General features: G+C 57.7%; 2 protein-coding genes across 5 annotated transcripts in view; both read left to right on the top strand.

Moving 5' to 3' along the window:
* The window catches only part of PER2 (period circadian regulator 2), a 40,262-nt gene extending 28,502 nt beyond the window's left edge, over positions 1 to 11,760 (top strand). For all 3 annotated transcript variants that reach the window (XM_043578339.1, XM_043578337.1, XM_043578338.1), the window contains 6 exons: positions 611 to 850; positions 2,738 to 3,549; positions 4,747 to 4,924; positions 5,825 to 6,017; positions 7,378 to 7,528; positions 9,573 to 11,760. In XM_043578339.1, the coding sequence (XP_043434274.1) occupies positions 611 to 850; positions 2,738 to 3,549; positions 4,747 to 4,924; positions 5,825 to 6,017; positions 7,378 to 7,528; positions 9,573 to 9,722 (1,724 nt within the window). In that variant the 3' untranslated portion in view covers positions 9,723 to 11,760. The remainder of the gene's footprint in view (positions 1 to 610; positions 851 to 2,737; positions 3,550 to 4,746; positions 4,925 to 5,824; positions 6,018 to 7,377; positions 7,529 to 9,572) is intronic.
* A 4,359-nt stretch (positions 11,761 to 16,119) lies between these two features.
* On the top strand, positions 16,120 to 17,944 carry HES6 (hes family bHLH transcription factor 6). Of its 2 annotated transcripts, XM_043578336.1 has the most exons (5): positions 16,120 to 16,302; positions 16,377 to 16,463; positions 16,582 to 16,663; positions 16,883 to 17,323; positions 17,596 to 17,944. In XM_043578336.1, exons 1-4 carry the CDS (start codon positions 16,222 to 16,224, stop codon positions 17,305 to 17,307), a joined length of 675 nt encoding a protein of 224 aa, XP_043434271.1. In that variant the 5' UTR covers positions 16,120 to 16,221; the 3' UTR covers positions 17,308 to 17,323; positions 17,596 to 17,944. The 2 variants fall into 2 exon arrangements, with proteins under 2 accessions (XP_043434271.1, XP_043434270.1); XM_043578335.1 differs by having other exon boundaries at positions 16,883 to 17,944.
* Positions 17,945 to 18,435: the final 491 nt, after the last annotated feature.

The raw sequence follows: 18,435 nt of genomic DNA, 5'->3' as shown, positions 1-18,435 counted from the left end.
GAGCCTGGGCCTGTGGGGGGTGGTGGGGAGGCAGGGGGACTGAGTAGGGATCCTCGGGTTCCCACCCCCTCCCCTGTTTGAGGACAGGAGCCAGCACAAGTCGTACAGCACTGAGTTAGCTTCTTCTTCAGAACACCCATGAGTGAAATGAAACCCAAAATTGTTCTTTTCTGGGAAGAGAGAGACAGGAAACAGTGCAGGTAAGAGAGTCGATGTCCAAACCCCTCCTTCCGGACGGTCAGTGGGTTCCACCTGCCCCTGTCCCGTCACGGCTGTCACGCCTGAACCAGGATAGGGGTCATGCGCTAGCTCTGTCTGTGGTGCTCTAAATGCTAGGGACTAGGAGTGTCTCCAACGTTGAGCTGAGCCCCGAGATCCCCCACGTTTCACTTTGCTTAGAAGTCTGCTCCTGGAGCCGCCCCAGGCTCCAGAATGAGACTTCCGTCATGGACTTTCGTCTTTCGTTGTTAGCCTTCTCAGGGCGCTAAGTGAGCTCACCGTGGATCTCAGCTTCACGAAGGATTTCTCTTCTTCAGAGATGCGGGGTGGGTTATCCGTTGTTTTAGCCCCCGAGGCCCTTGCACACCAGAGGTGCCGTCTCGTGTTACAGAGCTGGTGGAAGATGCTGCGAGCGGGCCCGAGTCCCTGGATGGCCGGCCCTGCGGCCTGGGCGCGGAGAAGGACCCCCTCCGGACGCTGGGCCTCACCAAGGAAGTGCTGGCCGCCCACACCCAGAAGGAGGAGCAGAGCTTCCTGCTCAAGTTCAAGGAGATGCGGAAACTCCACGTCTTCCAGTCTCGCTGCCATTATTACTTACAAGAAAAATCCAAGGGGCAGCTGAGCGAAAGAAGTAAGTGGCGATACCTGACCTAGAGGTGGATTTCTAAAAGCTTCATATTCTTGGTGGAATGGGGTCCAGTGCTCCTTTCGAGGTGTGAAATGTCCCCAGTTTGGGACCCCCGCGTTTGTGAGATACGTGTTGGAACTTGGAGGCGATGCAGTCTCTTGCGGTAGAAACAGGTGTCCTCTCGGGTCCCCAAGGGCACAGTGCCATCGAGAGCAGCGACAGCACCAGGCTGGCCCCCGTGGAACGTGGGATGGGGCCGTTGCAGAGATGCCACGTCAGACGTTTCTCACTGGGTGGCTGAGGGGCAGGGGACCCCACCTGTCCGCAGTACTGACGGGGCATTCGGTGTCAGGCTCCTGAGCGGGGAGGAGCCCCGGCTGATACCCTTCTCCTCGGGAGGTGTGCCCTCCTGGCTGGTCTGGCCTCAGGGCCGGAGGACAGCCCCTGGTTGTGCAGAAAGCTGCCTTTTGGGTTGAGAGCCAGCGGCTGGTTGAAAGGCGTGGGGGGAAGTCAGATAGACAGGGCTGGACTGATCAGAGACACCACGCTTTCCCTGGGTCCCCCAGGCCAGACACAGGGATCAGAGCTAGTGGGCCCAGGAGACGTGCACCACAAGCTCCCAGCTCCCACCATCTCTAGGCGGACACTCCAGGGTGAATGTATAAGAAGTAAAAGAAGCTGATGCTGTCTAGAATCGTGTCTCTTCTACTCTGTTCCTTTTCTCCTTCTTCCCCAGACTCAGGGTGACTGCCAGGCCATAGAGAATCTCTGTGGAAATGAGAAGAAGGTGTCACCTCCCCCTGTGGGCAGACCCACCCTGAGGGCCTGGCTTGGTGCGGAGTTCCAGCTCCCTCTTGCCCGCTTGGCCCTGTTTTTGCAGTGCACAGACTATACAGCTGTCCACGGCAGCCCTGTCTAGGCCCTGATGTGTTATCCCAGGAGCCCAGTGCTTCAGCCACTAGTCCCACCAGGGGACAGATTTCCTATAGGAAGAACACCAAACAGAGTCTGAATCCCAAAACCGCTGCCCACTTACCACTTTGCCTTAGACTGGCTGGTTTGTCTTCAGCATGGAGCAAAGGTGTGGACCACACCCTGGCACAGGTGTCCCCGCATACCCGCTGCAAAAAGTCCCAAATTACCCTAGGTGACACGAGAGGAGACGCTGAGGTTCCTGGGACCCATCCCAGGCGTGGCATGACACTCCGACCCAAAGTCCTGCTAGCGCACCAGTCGGGGCCCGGGGTGGGGTGGGGATGTGCCCAGGGTCCTCCGGTTACCAGCGCAGACCTCCCGCCTTCTAAAGAAGGCATCATCTCTGCAGCACTGGTCGCCTGATAGACCTCCGCTCAGGTGCAGTCCGGGCTTTATTTGACAGGTGAGGCAGGAAATCTCTTGTCTTAAGGAACAGTAGTGATAACACTTGTAAAATTCAAAAATAAGGTTTCATGAGATCAGTGGGTCTATCCTTCAGGTTTCACAGACCAGTGTCAGAGAACAGCATAGATTCATCAGCCTTTTGACTTCTTTTGGCCCAACTAAAACCTTCTAAATACTACTTTTCATCACTATGATTTTGCAAAAGAAGGGACTTTTTAATAGCAGAAGGAGACAGGCATGTGATCTTGTAGTTAAGGGCAGTCTTAAATTGGTTGACTCTGGTTTCATGAGTATTTTGCCCTGATTACTTCACTTCACCAAGGGTCAGGGGACACCTTTATGGAGGCCCCAGTGGGCCCCAGGCTGACATCTGGAAACCCCAGACTGCTGAACTAGGAGGTACCCTCACGTTTCTAAACTTCTACAAGTCTCCAAAAACCAACACAGAGGAGTCACATAAACACTTACATCTTAACTCTGGTGGGTTTTTTTTTTTTTCCATTATTTTAGCCACCCCTGGACTAAGAAATGCCTCTGGAATAGACTTATCTTGGAAAAAAACCGGGAAGAACAGAAAACTGAAGTCCAAACGGGCCAAGCCTCGAGATTCCTCCGAGAGCACCGGGTCTAGGGGGCTGGCGCCTCACCGGCCCCCACTGGTGGGCCTGAACGCCACAGCCTGGTCGCCGTCGGACACATCCCAGTCCAGCCGCCCCTCGACACCCTTCCCTGACTCCATGCCAGCTTACTCCCTGCCGGTGTTTCCAGCCCCAGGACTCATGCCCACGCCGGGGCCGGTGGCGGCCACACCCGTGGCTCCCCATGCCGGCTTCGCGGTGCCCACCGTGCCCATGGACACTCAGCACCCGCCGTTCGCTGTCCCCTTGGCCCCCGTCATGGCACTGGTGTTACCCAACTATTCCTTCCCTACGGTGACCCCCAGCCTGCCCCAGGCCTTCTTCCCAGGCCAGCCTAACTTCCTACCCGAGATGATCCCTGCCTCGCAACCTGAGCTCCCTGGTCGGACCTCACCCCCCAAACAGCCGTGCACGTGTCCTCGGGCAGAGTGTGGGCCACCGGCATCTCGTGCAGCCACCCCGGCCTCCCTGCCGTCTGCTTCTGGGCCCACGGGCAGAGCCTCCCCTCCGCTCTTCGAGTCCCGGGGCAGCTCACCTCTGCAGCTCAACCTGCTACAGCTGGAGGAGGCCCCCGAGGGCAGCGCCGTGGCCACAACAACGGCAGGGTCCTCGGAGACCACGGTGGCAGGGCCAGACTGCAAACCTGGCACGGCCTTGGACCGGCAGCCAAAGCCTTCGCCAATTGTAAGGACCCCCCCCCCCCAATGTTCCTTCTCTAAGGCGGGCGCCACACGCAGCACGGCAGGGGTGGGGCAAGCCCATGTCCTCCCAGATGGGGGTGGTCAGACACTGTGGCTTCTGCCAAACTCTTTGTTTTGACAGAAGTACTCATGCTAGAAATTAACATCTTCCAGTTAAGCGACCCTAGCAGAGTAGAGTGGTGGGAGCTCTTCATTGTTTGGAGATCCGAAAGAAGGAGGCTGGATTGATGGACGGCACAGGCAGGGTCCGAATAGCCGCATGTGACTTCATGCCTGGCCAGGAGCCGCCTGGAGATTCTAAACCAAAGTCCGATGATAAAGCACAGTCAGCCTAACTGCCAGAACGAAGGCTTGTTGCGGGGGAGGGGGGGCAGGGGCGGGGAAGCTGGCAGCGGAGGCACCCTGGGTGGACGTAGAGGCGGAGGACAGAGCTCTGGAACCAGGCGGTCGGTTGCCTTCCTCCCAAGTCCTAAGGGACGCCAGTGTGCCATTCTTACTCGATTAATGAAATTGCAATTGTGTCTCCAAAGAACCGCTTCTGTGTTCTGAATGAGCTTAGGCGTGTGGTAGTGTTAGCGAGGCTGTGCAGTCCACGGGCGCCCCGAGGGGGAGCTGCACGGGGCCCCCAGAGGAGGACGCACAACCTCATGAACACAGACTAGCTTCCCCAGTGCCTCCCTGCCCTCCCAATTCCTGTTTCTGGGGTCCTGGCCTCCCGTTCTGGTTCTGAGGACGGAAGGGTCCGGCTGCTGCCAGGCCACACCTCTCCCTCGGTCCCAAGGCCCCGCCCCCCAGGCCGGAGCCCCACCCATGGCGAGGAGCAGCCACCCGGTGCTGCTGAGGCCGTTCCCCACTCCCCAGTCTGCACTGGTGGAAGGCCAAGCGGGAGCTTTTCCCTCAAGGATCCTGGAACTGCTGTCTTTGGTGTGACTGTCCCCAAACTAAGGTTGATTAGACGGCATTCATAGACCACTGGCGAGCATGCTGCTGTAGTCCCAGTAACCGCGGGACGCATTCACTGGGCCTTCTTCTTTGGCATGTGAAGGAAGGGCCAGCGATCTGGGGACCCCGCTCTGCTGTGTCCCTGGTGTCCCTGGTTGGCCTGTGCACACAGTGCCCTGCAGCTCCCCAGCCCCACCCGGTCCATCCTGACCGCGCCATCTTCTCCCTGTTCCTGAAGCGCGAGGAGCCCACAGACGCGCCAAACGGCGATGCCCTCTCCACGTCCAGCGGCCTGCTTGACCTCTTGCTGCACGAAGACCTGTGCTCGGCCACCGGGTCGGCCCTGTCTGGGAGCGGGGCCTCCGATTCCCTGGGCTCCAGCTCGCTGGGCTGCGATACATCTGGAAGCGGAGCAGGTACGTTGGTGACCTGGGAGCACCCGAGTCCCGCGGGAGTGGACGTGTTTTAGTTGCCTCAATTCAGGGCTTTTTTGGAAGATGGTCTCTTGATGCACCTGAGGGCATCCTCAGCTTTTCCCGACCTCAGGCCACGGTAGCGGGTGCGGACCAGGTCCCGACAGGCATCCGGCTGGCCCTCCGAGCGGCTCCCCGGAGCCCACAGCAGTTCACACCCGCAGGCACGTGCCCCTTGCTCCTGCCCCAGCTCTGCCCGTGGGCATGCCCTGCACCTGTTTGCTTTACACTCTCCTGGCATTGCAGGCCTCACCCCTGCTGGCTCTTTAGGACCGTCCCTCCGGCTCTCTGGGCTGCTAGGAGGGCTGGTGGTGTTCGCCCTGCCAAGGGAGCACCCCTCACGTGAAGCTGGGGTGTGGGCTGCACGCCTGAGCGGCGAGGATGAGCCTGGTGTGCTGTGGAACTCCGTAAGGGGCAGAGCTCACTCCACAAACTGAGAAACCCCCCTTCCCCCCCATGGGGTTTCCCTTCCCCTTGCTCTCTGGCCTCACTCCCCACGGGAGGCTCACTGGAGAGCGATCCCCGACCCAGCTTCTCTGTGGCCTAGCCTCGTCAAGGAGCAGGGAACTCTTGGAAAGAAGACCACACTTTCTAAGACCTAGCCCCATCTGGACTTCTCGGGGCTGGCCCTGGAGGGAAAGAATCACCTCCATGGTGCCAGCTGGTATTCCCCAAATAATTTGAGGACTGAAATCGGGGGGAGGAACATCCACCAACCTGGGCACTCACCGCCAAGTAAAACTCTTCAGCTCCCCAAAATTGCCGTTGCCTTGTACACGCGCGTCACACGAGGTTTAACATTGTGTCAAAAGCTTTGACTTGCCACGTTTTGTGTTTTTAAAGGCAGTAGTGACACGAGCCATACCAGCAAGTATTTCGGGAGCGTGGAGTCTTCGGAGAATAATCACAAAGCAGAAGTGAAGGCGGACGTGGAAGAAAGCAAGCACTTCATCAAGTACGTCCTCCAGGACCCCGTCTGGCTGCTGATGGCCAGCGCAGATGACAGCATCATGATGACGTACCAGATGCCTTCCCGGTAACCGCTCGACCTTTTCCTAGGGACGTGGGATCCCCCACCCAGTCGGGGGGACTTCCCTCTGAAGCCTCATCTCAGATTGAGTTGAGTGCAGCAGACAGAGAAGCAGGGTCACTCCGGGTGGCTCTGTGGTCCCACAGAGAGCCATCTGTGTGGACAGTATGCCCCGGAGCCCTGCAGAGTGACCTCCCACGGGCTGTGAGGAAGATGGGCTCCCGGCCACCCTCCTGGGCGTCGCACTCAATGCTCACGAAGCATTTGTGCCAACGTCTGTCTCCCTTCTCTGTCGCCCAGCAACCCTGTGGGGTGGATGGGGTGTGTCTGTCTTAGAGATGCCGAAGCCAAGGTCGAGGTAGGTGAGCAGCCCTCGGCCACCGGCTGCTCTGCGGTGACTGGAACTGGGCCACCGCAGTGACTGCTTGTCAGGCTGTTCTAGTGAACCGTCATGGTCCCTGCCCCCGCGCAGCCCCCAGGGTGGGGGAAACTGGGGAAAGAAGGATTAAGGCTGAGGCTCAGAACAGCCCGGCCTCTGTAGGGGGGTCACTGGGGGTCTGTCGCCGGGGCAATGTCAGGGTTTGCAGGAGGCAGAGGAGTTATTCCGCCAACCGCCTTAATGGCAAGAGTCTCCAGCTGATCAGCTTGTGCAGGTAACCAGCTCCCGTGTCTAATTCAAAATAAAACCAGGGAGCCTGGGTGGCTCAGTCAGTTATGCATCTGACTCTTGATTCTGGCCCAGGTCATGATCTCACGGCTCATGGGTTCGAGCCCCACATGGGCTTGGCTCCACGCTTGGCGTGGAACCTGCTTACCATTCTCTCTCCCACTCTCTGCCCCTCTCCCCTACTCATGCTCTCTTTGTCTCTCAAAAATCATAATAATAATAACAATAATAAAATCAAAATTGTTGGGGCGCCTGGGTGGCGCCGTCGGTTAAGCGTCCGACTTCAGCCAGGTCACGATCTCGCGGTCCGTGAGTTCGAGCCCCGCGTCGGGCTCTGGGCTGATGGCTCGGAGCCTGGAGCCTGTTTCCGATTCTGTGTTTCCCTCTCTCTCTGCCCCTCCCCCGTTCATGCTCTGTCTCTCTCTGTCCCAAAAATAAATAAAAAAAAAAAAGTTGAAAATCAAAATTGTTACTCAGGTTATCATTTTAGTAGGAAAACTATGGATTGTTTACTAGGGAGATTAAGTTATCTTAAACAGGGTAATTTATTTTAAACAAAAAGGAAATTTGCATGAAACAAAATCACCTGAAATTATACTAATATGGAAAGAGTCAACAGAAAATGAGCGTGTAAAAGAGAAAACCACGAAAATCCCTTATTAAGACATTCTGAATTGCCTAACTGAATGTTCTCTGAAGGAATTTGGAGACCGTCTTGAAGGAGGATAGGGAGAAGATGCAGCCGCTGCTGAAGTCCCAGCCCAAGTTCACGGAGGGCCAGACGCGGGAGCTGCAGGACGCACACCCCTGGCTGCGGGAGGGCCGCCTGCCCCCCGCCGTGGACGTCACCGTAAGTCACAGCGCGTAGTTTCTGACGTCGCATTAAAGGGCACTGCGAGGGGGCCGCTCCGCACTGTCTTTGCTAGTGTCGTGTAAACTTAAAACTCCTAGAATTTGAGAGCGTTCATTAACGACAACGAAAGACACCGCGATACCGTTAGTCTGAGGAACTTTCTTGTAACGGCTCTGCCACATTGCTCCCGAAAAGGCCGTCTGAAGGCTCAGTCTCAAGATCCAGTGCTGAAATTGGAATGTTTTTTCTTCCTTTCAATTCTGTTTTCCATTAAAAACGAAACAAAACAGGAAACAGGAAGCTCTGCTCCTACCATAAACCCTCACTGTCCCTGTGGACCATTAAGTGGCCATAGGAACAGCGCTTCCACAAGGCCACACGCCCCCTCCCGCGGCTCCCGGAGACATACCTGCGTGCCCATCCCTGCTCCCCGCTCCCTCCTGAGCCCCGGGTCCCCCGCAGCCACTCATTTCGGGGGCTCGGTGTCCTTCCGTAGCTGCACCCGTGGCCAGCCCTGTCCTCCACCTTCAGGATGGGAACCGGCCACTCCCCATCACCTGCAGCGTCACCCCCTGGTCCAAGCACGATGCTTCTTCAGCTGCATCTTCCTAGCAGCCTCCCTGCCTCATGTCGTTCCCCCGGTCCCCGACAGTCACATCCCTGTCAACGGCGCCCCGTCTCAGTCCCAGTGCTGCAGAGCCATAAAAATCTGACATCTCTTGGTTTCTCCTCCCTCACTCTCTGCACCGCATGGGCCTCTCGCCTGCCCCTGAACGCAGCAGGCAGGCTCCTGCCACCGGGCCTTTGCACCTGCCCTTCCCTCTGCCTGGAACCCCCTCCTCTTGGATAGACACGTGGCTGCTTCTGGCTTCCCTCACGTGTTCCTTTCACACGCCACAGTATCGGTTGCCTACTGCTCTGTGTCAGATGACCCCAAACCTTAGTGTCCTAAAACAGTAAACACTAATGATCTCCCACTGTTTCTTTGGGCTGGGAGTTCAAAAGCAGCTGGCGGGGAAGCTCTCTCTCCGTCTCTCCTGAAGATAAAGGCAAGATGTTGGCTGGGGCGTCTGTGGTCATCTGAAGGCCGGAAGACCCCCTTCCCAGGAGGCTCCCTCCCATGCCTGTCAAGCTGGTGCTGGCTGTGGGCAGGAGGCCTCAGTTCCTCGCCACACAGGCCTCTCCCCACAGGGCTTCCTGGCTGTACTTGTGGCCTGGCACCAGATCCCCAGAGAGGACAGGAGGAAGCCACAGGCCTCTTGGGCCCCACGATGCCCTCCATCACACCATCACCTCCTCTTTGCTGGAGGCGAGTTACCAAGTCCAGCCCACACTTCGGGGAAGGGGAATGAGGCTCCACCCTCTGAGGGAAGGGTCTCAAAGAACAGCCCTCCATCAGTCACCTTCTCTGGCCTTTTCTAAAGGTCCAGCGTATAATAGGACCCCCTCCACGTGCCTTGTTCCGCGTCCAGCTAGACTTTCATTTTGAACACTGTAGGGAACTCGCCTCACTCTGTTCATTGTCCCTCTTCCCCTACGAGGATGTCACCTCCACCGGGCGGGGGTTTTCATCTTTGTTCACTGGTGAGTCCCAGTGCTCAGGACATGTCTGACGCGTAGCAGGTACGCAGCAGATAGTCGGGGAATGAGACCATACATCGCTGATGCCCCATTTCCCAGATTAGAAAACCGAGGTTGGCGAAGGCAGTTATACTGGGCCTCGATCGACTCCGGCCCCACAGGCAGGAAGAGGAGGAGCTGCGACCAAGCCTGAGTCTCCTGGCTTTGCCTCACTGCTCAGATAAGGGCTGGACTCTCCTCTGGCCTCGGGGGAGGGGGCAGCGCGGCCCCAGGGGGGGCAGCTGTGGCCTCCCTGAAGAGCAGGCAGGGTCCCAGCAGCCCCTCAGAGGCGCCCCACGTCCCACCCCTCCTCTAGCAGCCGCCCGGCCAACCCCTGGTCACCTGCACCTCCTCAGATTGAACTACACCGTGGTAACGAGGATGTCGTTTTTGTTACTGATTTGACATTTTTCCTTTTAAGGAGTGTGTTTACTGTGAGAACAAGGAAGAAGACAACATCTGCGTGCCATATGAGGAGGATGTTCCTACTCTGGGTCTCAGCGGAGACCCAGACACCAAGGAGGAGGGAAGTGGAGCCCCCTTGAGTCACAGAAGGGAAAAACAGACCTAAGTCTGTCCTGGCCCCACCCCCCACCCCAGACAGCCTTGATCTGCGCTAGAAGGTGCTCGGAAGAGAGGAGAGGTTTTCTCACCTGTTTGTCATGAAGTGGACAGATATGCTTATGTCGCTTTTTTTGTTTTAGCGGGAAAAAACACATGGTTTTCTGAAGGGGTGATTTAAAACCGGAGGGTGGGAAGGGTCTGGGAGGAAAATACATTTTTATATTTAAAACATACCTACGGAGGTTGGGGGGCCGGCGGACAGATTTTCAGTATTCTTTAACTTGAGAAAGCCTGAACCCCCTCCTTGCACGTGTCAGGAGGTTGTCCCAGGGCTCCCGGAAGTCTGTGGACTCGAGGAGGCTTCTCGCCGGTCCCTGTGGGTGTCGGGAGGCATCATGCAGGCTGCGACAGACAGCGGGGAGCCTCCCCAGCTTGGTGCGGGTCAGATCAAATTCTGGCCTCTGGGGGCTGCTTTTTATCTAAAGTATCATTTAGGCAAACTAGGTGTTCTTAAAAACATGCCAAATGGGGATCACAGCCTCTCCCGATTTTCTTTCAAAGTGTTTCGCATTAAACGGCTTGAAACCTACTCTGGCAAACCAGCAGCTTCGGCTTCAGGTCCCATAGCGGCAAACAGTTCAGTCTGACGTAGCTTGTGTTTGGGGTGAACGGCGTGGAGATGCTCACTCGGGACCACAGAGGCCCAGTGGCTTGGGTGGCCGGTTCCACCAGACTAGCACACGCTCAGAATCTCCTGTGTCTTTCTACAGCGTTCTTGTATCCTTTTCAGCCCGTGACCAAGAGGTAGATAAAATATGTGGTTGATTACCTCCGTGGTGACTTCCCTTTGCAGACCAGGCTTTGATCGCCACCCAGAGGACCATTCGTGTTGGTCGGTCCTTTGTTGGGAACCTCCCAGACCGGAGCTCTGGCAAAGAGTAGCCACTGACATCATGATCTGGTGACCGCGTCTGCGCTTTCCGGGGTGCCACGAGCTCACCTCTCCCACCGCGCCCTGGGCTGGGATGCCAGCCCTCATTCTTTTCATGAGCCTGACCTCACTCGGGGCAGCTTCCGGTCTCTGCAGTGAGGTCCCCCGGGGTCACCAGCACTCTCAGGGCAGCGGGACACCCGGGGAAGAGTGAGGCCTCTCTGTCTATCTCACCAAGCCTCATGTTGCACCACGCACCCCCAAGATTTGGGGGGAAAAGTCGTATAGGTCCCTGGAGCGAACGGAAAGTTACCACAGGTGAAACAATGAGCTTAAAATTGGACTGAGTTTGTAAAGACGGAAAAGAAAGCAGGCTTCCCCTTGTTCTCTGATGGAGGAGGGGCTCCTGGAGTCAGCCTCCCTGTAACCTGCTTGGTTTTCAGTCTTATGATTGGATATTAATCCCGTTTTCCATAAACTCAAATGCAAGAATACTGTGGGTTTTTTTTTTTTTAATTTATAAAGTAACATCACCTTCTCATGCCCAGAATGAGGTAGTAGCCTGTGCGTTTGTGTGGAAAATAGAGGCTGTCAAACCCGCCTCCCGCCTCTGAAGTCCGATCATCAAGGGATTAGACGCTGGCCAAGGTTACATGTATGTTACGTTAGCATACAGCCGTCCAGACGCTCTCCACTGCTATGAATGTTTACCCTCAGCATTGTTACCGTATGATTCGCGCCCATTGATTGTTATTAACCACGTAGCCTCCACACGTGCTGGAAAGTTGACAATAGGGGCATTTTGTGAAATTGTTTACACGATGCCGCGCATCGAGATGTGTTTCCTTTAGTGTGCGTGCTTACACAGGGGTCATAAAACTTTCTCTCGATTTTAAACTGAGCCTTCTTTTTAATCTGTTCCTAAACAGACATGTAAATACGCTCTCCGTGTCTGTCTCATGACTTGGTAAGCCTTGCCGGACAAGTGGTTTGTCCATGCACCCACCAAACTTTCTTCACCCAGTGCAATATGTTTGTTTACTGCTCGTGTCTTTTTACGACTGTTTTGCTTTTTAGAAAATTGGTAAATAAAGCAAGTATATTTTTTATTGTTCCTTGGGTGTATTTTGAATGTAGCACAGAGCAATCACAATGGAGATCAAAGATTTCCAAAAGGTGTGTCTCAACAGAGAACTCCAGAAATGCCGTGTTCGGGACAACTTCTGTCACCGAGGCCTCCCTCACCCCTTCCGTTGCACAGCTGGTCCCTTCCCGTGTGCGTGCGCGTGCGTCTCTCTTACGTGCATCCTCACCACATGCTGTCGCACTGCCCAGTGAAGTCTTAGGATGTGAACTTCATAAAATGTAGATCTAATCACGTAATCCAGCGCTCCCATGGGCTTTTCACTTGCAGATGCAGGGGTGAGGCTGCTTGGCTCAGCCCCCAGCTCTTCTCCACTCCAAGGTGACCCCAGGCACCTCTTCTGTTTCTCTTGTGCCCTGCTCTGGGTGTCTGTCCCTTCTAGGGGAGCTGGCCGTGCGCTGGCCACGGGGCCAAGGGCAGAGGTCTGAAGGATGCCAGCCAGAGAGGCTTCATGTCTCTGTCGGAGATGATGGGGCAGAGCCACCCAGTCCCCTCACTCCACACGCCCTGTCCTTCTTTCCACAGTGATGGAGCCGTGTGGGGCCCGGGCAAAGCAGTGGGGTCCTGTTCCCCACTTCCTCCCGCTTTTCACACCAGGATCATGAGGAATGGAGCAGAGACATAAATGGATCCTGGACCCAGTGCCCAGCTTCCCAGAAGCTCTCTGAGCAGGAGGGGGAGGCTTGAGTCCCTGCCTCCTGGCTTCATGGTGACAGGGGGGACGGCGTGGGGGTGAGGGAACAAAGGCAAAGCCCTCCCAGTAAGCACAGAGGCCTCTGCAAACTGGCCTTAAATGGCCAGAGAGGGCTGTTTCACCAAACTGACTGCCTTTGGGGACTCTTAATTGCATTTTTATTTACCATATAACCCCAAAGTCACCCCCCCCTTTTATTTCCAGACCAAAAGGAGCTTCTCCAAGCTTTCTGGGCTGATTGCCCACAAGGGGCCTGAATGTCCATAGGCTGGCTGCTGCCTTTGTTCCCTGGGGATTTATGGCCTGCCCCCCCTGCCGCTAACTGGTCCCCCTGTGGCCACCACAGCCCTGCCCAGCCTCTGCTGGCCTCTGTTCCTGGATCTGGGGGGATCAAAGAGCCCAAATGCTCAGGAAGTCTGTGCTCAAGCAACCTTTGAAGGTAGGATCAGTCCAAGGGACAAATGGCAGGAAATGGGTCCACTAGAGGAGGCTGTGCAAAGGAGAGAGAGAGAGGGCCTGGTGGCCCAGAGATGGAACATCCAGGCTTCTTGGAGGAAAAGGCCAAGCCAGCCAACCAACTAAGGGAAATTGAGGCTAACTTCAAAGATGGGGCCTTGGGCAACTTCTGGTCCAACCAAGGATTTTGTTGACTCCTATACCCTGCTCTGTCCTTGTACCTCAGGGTACTTGGTCACACTGAGGCATATCCTAGCATCTAATTTCTCCTTCCTTCAACTCTAGACGGTGTTCCTCAAACCCCACCTTCCTTTGTAAGACAAGCTTTTTGAGGACTTTCACCCTCCCTTCAGCCTCCTCCCTTCTCATGACAATAGTCACCTATCCTTTTGTTTTTATAAAGTCAACTTTATTTAATATCCTGTAACCATAATAAGACTTTCTTTCCTTCTCTACAGATTGATCCTAAATGTTGAGCCCCCATGAACAGTGTTATATTGTTGTGACTGTGGAAGAATTGTTAGCTTCTGAGTCAGTCAGTATGTTGAGATCACAGTTCTCTTTGGGAGGAGCTTTTTGTTTTTCCTGGAATTACTAGTTGCTTCTCATTTTTTGCTTGCACTATCCGCCTTTATCATGCCTTCCCCCCCAAACCCATACTCCATCTAATCAAGTGTTCTATTGATCTTTTCCCAAAGGCCTCCCCCAGAGCGCTGACCATCCTGTTCCAACATGGACTGCCTCTCATGGAGAGCATTCTAAAATACCTGTTTGGTCTTATTCAAACAATACAATGGATAAGGGGAGGCATATTCATCAGACCACAAGAAATAGCACTGAGTTTATTTTTTAATATCTCAGATTCTCAAAGTAGGGGTGGAAACATAATTGTAGTTACTTGGGGGTCTCCTTCCCTGGAGTGATGTCTAAGTGATTAAGAACAGTAAAGTCACAGGCCAGTTATGTGCTCTCTTGGGTTCCACACTGAACCCCCTCCCCTCCCCTGCCAGCCCCACCACTAGGTGTAGGGAGAGAAGGGCAGTGGGGTTCTGAGCAGCCAGATGAGGGGGAAGGAAGGAAGAGAGCTGAGCTTTCTGGCATGTGGAGGAGACCGAGAACAACAAGGGATGACTGAAATAAAGGAGTAGGTTTCTACCTGGGTGAACAATGCTGGGCTGGAGAGGTCTTCGAAGACTGCCCAAAGAGAAGCAAACAAGAGGCCGAGTGTGGACAGGTGAAAATCAACAGAAGAAACTCTCGGGTACTTGTAGAGGTCAGTGAGGTGACTTTGGGAAACTGCAAACCTCTCATCAAACTCGCCTGCCTATAAAGGTCCTTCTGGTGGGGAGCCCAAAGTGAAATACACACAGGGAGGGCTGCAAGATCCGCCTTCAGGTGGCTGGGGTGGGGGATATCTGTGGCCTAGTCCTACCACCCACTACACTGCAGTCCCTGGATGTTTCCTTCCCCTGCTGCTTTCCAGCCAGGCTTGGGGCATCCCCTCACCCTGCCTATCCACCCGGGCTCTGCTGAGGCCCAACTCTGCTGGAGGTAGATAGGAGGTCCTAGGTACCCTTGACGAGGGATGGTTAGAGCTTGGAGGGGTGCAGACCAGACCCTGACAATCCCAAACCCTGGTGAGCGGTTCAGGACTGGGTAAAGGCAGGACTACTGTGGGGCAGGTGCACTCCCACCAGCAAGAGGAATAAGGAAGCAGAGACCTAAACAGTGAGGAAATAGACATTTGAAGGTGTTTGAAGCATTCCAGGTGGAAGGCTCGGTGGGTGCAAAGGCCTGGTGGCCAGAACCCATCTTGCCATTCCAGCTTTGCTGTGCTGTGAAGGTTACCTAGGCCGGTGGAGCAGGGAACAGGCCGGGATCCCCAGGGTGCTGCCCCAGGGCGCGGGCCCCACCGACCATTCACCCCACCCGCGGGGAGGCCAGTCTGGCAGATGGGCGGCCCGCGGTGGGGGGGGCGGTCGTCTGGCGGACACAGGCTCACCCGCCCTCCGCCGCCGGACAAAGCGCGCCTAGACAAAGGCGCGGCCAACACCTGTCGCTCTTGGCTCGGCCCCCGCTTTTCTCCACCGAAGCGGCTGCAGCTGCCAACTGTCATGGGCATCAAGTTACGGGGACCAGACGGCGACCTACGCGAGCCTGGGCGAGGGGAGGGCTGGGAGAAAAGGGAGCCGAGGGGGAGGGGTGGCGGGGGACGAAGGAGACTGCCACAGGGAGGGAAGCCGGGACGAATGAACGAGAGTGGGGACCAGGGAAGGACGGGCGAGGAGCGGGGAGGGCTAGGAAGAGTGGGTGGGCACAGCGGGGAACCAGGGCAGGGTGTGTGTATGGGGGTGGGGAGGGGGAACTGGGAAGGAGGACAGGGAGATCAGAGGGGGACAGGGGAGCGAAGGCGATTAGGGGGACATGGAGAGCTCAGGGGGACAGCGATGATGATTAGAAAAGAAGGGGCGGCTGGTAGGGGCGTGGTACCAGAGAAGGAGCGGGGGAAGGGTGACCAGAGAAGGAGCGTCCCTAAGAGGAGGGGCGGTGTCGCCGGACCCGCCCCACTAGGATCTCCGCGAAGGCGGAGGGCTGTGTCGAGGGTCGAGTGGGGACCCACACTTCCGCAAGAAAGTCAAAGGAGTCCTGGGGCCCGCTCCCAACCCCAGTACCCCATGGGTCTCTGTCTCTCCGGGGTTCCGCAGCTATCCCAACCCGGACCCTTAGACCTTCCCAGGTCCGGAGACCGCGGCCTTGACTGTGGTTCTGCCCTCCACAATCTAGCACCCCGACACTCGGGCAGGAGCGCTCCTCTCCGGAGGCACCTTGCACGAACTAAGACCAGTGTGAATGCACGAATGAGCTCCTGCTCCCACGCACAGCAGACCTGGGGGCCCTGCTCAGGTAGGGAGGAAAACAAACGCACCCCCCGTCACAGCGCACCGGGTCACCGCCCCCTCGGGTGCCCCAAGCCGCTGGCGTTGCGCGGAGGCCCGGCTGGGGGCCCCGCCCGCCGGCCACGCCCCACCAGCTGCCTGTGGACCCCGGCGGCGGGGCCGGACAAAGCGCGCCGCTCCCATTGGCCGCGGCGCGCCTAGAAGCCGGCGGCTCCAGGGCCGCGCGGCCAATCCGTGCATTGAAATGCAAATAAGGGGCTATAAAAGGGGCGGGGCCTCGGCCGGCGGAAGACGCGAAGGAGCGAGGGCTGCGGCGGGCCCAGCGGCGCGCTGCGAGGGGCGCGGGCGCTCGTCGCGCTTGCGGCGCTCTGGGCCGTGCGGGTCATGGCTCCGCCCCTGGCGCCCGGCCGGGACCGTGCGGGCCGAGAGTTTGAGGACGCCTGGGAGACTCGGGGGGACCGCAAGGTGCGGGCCGGGGCCGCAGGCGGGCAGGCGGGCGGGAGGCCCGGGACCGGGGCTCAGTCGCCCGCTTCCCGCAGGCCCGGAAGCCCCTGGTGGAGAAGAAGCGGCGCGCGCGGATCAACGAGAGCCTTCAGGAGCTGCGGCTGCTGCTGGCGGGCGCCGAGGTGAGACGGGCGCGCGGGCCGGCGGGCGCCCGGGGGCTGCTGGGCGGAGAGCGGGGGGCGCGGCCCTGCCCGGCCTCACCGGCCCCCCACACGCCCCCCGGCGCTCCCGCCCGCGCAGGTGCAGGCCAAGCTGGAGAACGCCGAGGTGCTGGAGCTGACGGTGCGGCGCGTGCAGGGCACGCTGCGGGGCCGGGCGCGCGGTGAGTGGCGGTGGGGCGCGCGGGCGGGGCGCGTCCTCCCGGCCCGCCCCCGCCTCGGAATGGGGTCTTCCCCGCCCGGCCCCCCGGTACAGCCCGCGCCCGGGGCTCCTCCGGGTCTCCTGGGTGAGCCCTGTCCCCGCGGGCTGGGACGGGCCTGGCCACCGCAGTCGCTGCTTACCGGACGGGGCGCCGCTCTCTCCCTCCCACTCCCGGGTGCAGAGCGCGAGCAGCTGCAGGCGGAAGCAAGCGAGCGCTTCGCGGCCGGCTACATCCAGTGCATGCACGAGGTGCACACGTTCGTGTCCACGTGCCAGGCCATCGATGCCACCGTCGCCGCAGAACTCCTCAACCACCTGCTCGAGTCCATGCCTCTGCGCGAGGGCAGCAGCTTCCGGGATCTGCTGGGGGACGCCCTGGCCGGGTCTCCGGGAGCCCCTGGGCGAAGCGGCTGGCCCACGGGAGGGGTCTTGGGGTCCCCTCTGCCCAGTCCCCCGGGCCCCGGGGACGACCTGTGCTCCGACCTGGAGGAGGCCCCCGAGGCTGAACTGAGCCGAGCGCCTGCCGAAGGGCCAGACTTGGTGCCAGCAGCCCTGGGCAGCCTGACCGCTGCTCGCATAGCCCAGAGCGTCTGGAGGCCTTGGTGACTAACGCCAGCCCCAGGTTTGCAAGGGTGGGTGTGGCCTTCCCTTGCTCTGTTCCAGCCTCCCTGGGGACAGATGTGGTGGGGGCAGGGCCCTGAATGTCTCCCAGATCTGCCTGCCCTCTTCCTCCAGTGAGTGGGTTGCAGGGCAGTCCAGGATGACCAGCCCATTCAGGCCCCTAGCCCTGTTTCTTAAGCGAGTATCTCTTGGGGAGCCCCAGCCCCGGGTTGGGTGGAGGGTGGGAGCTGCAGGCGACAGGAAGAATCCTACAGAGCTACCGCGGTTCTCCAGGACTGCAGGTGGCCCAGGCTTCCCAGGTACTGTGTGGATCTGGGGGCAGAAGTGCTGAAACCCTCCTCCGTGCCGGGCACTAGTGTCGGGGACAGAGGGAGACCTCGGACCCTGGTGGCCCTGGCCTGAGCAGAAGCTTGAACTTGCCACTTCATTCAGGACACGGTGCATTCATTCAGGACACAGGAGGCAGGTGCATTCCCCAGCATTGCCAGTCCTCTGCCAGACAGAAGCAAAGCCTCCCCGAACGCCTTGCATTTATCACACTTGGAGTTTGTGTATTAGGTTACCAACAAATGTTCCAGTTTTATTAAATAAAGGATTTTGGAGAGTTAGTTACCCTTCAGAAGTATGACTGATGTGGTGTCTTTACTGAGTCTAATGTGTAAATACTAAACTAAGGAAGGGCATTTTTCTTGTATCTAATGCTGGTGGATGTTTCTAAAACCTCTCACCCTTTGTCAGCAAAGTGAGGAGTAGAATGGTGGTGGAGACGAGACCCCCGTGCGACACTTCTCACAGTGGATGGTGCGTCCACCTCCCTGGGCGATGGATACCACCGGCATGGGGTTTGTCTCCAGAGTAACTAAGCACCAGGGAAACAGCCTGTCCCGGGACCATTCTCTGGTACACGAGCTCCTAGGGATAAACTCATTCCTACTTCCTAGCCATGGGGTTTGGAAGTTTCTTTCAAAGACCTGTGTCAGGACCCATGAGCATGATGCAGACATCGGTCTCCCCGTGTTAGGTTGTGGGTTGTCCCTCTTCCTGACTAGAGGGAGCTGCCCTCAGTGCCAGGCAGTTCAGGGACACGGAGGCCCTCCCGGTGCATGGCTTGAA

This window comes from Prionailurus bengalensis, chromosome C1, assembly GCF_016509475.1.
Source record: "Prionailurus bengalensis isolate Pbe53 chromosome C1, Fcat_Pben_1.1_paternal_pri, whole genome shotgun sequence".
NCBI lineage: Eukaryota > Metazoa > Chordata > Mammalia > Carnivora > Felidae > Prionailurus > Prionailurus bengalensis.
This window is presented reverse-complemented; position numbering and strand designations above follow the sequence as displayed.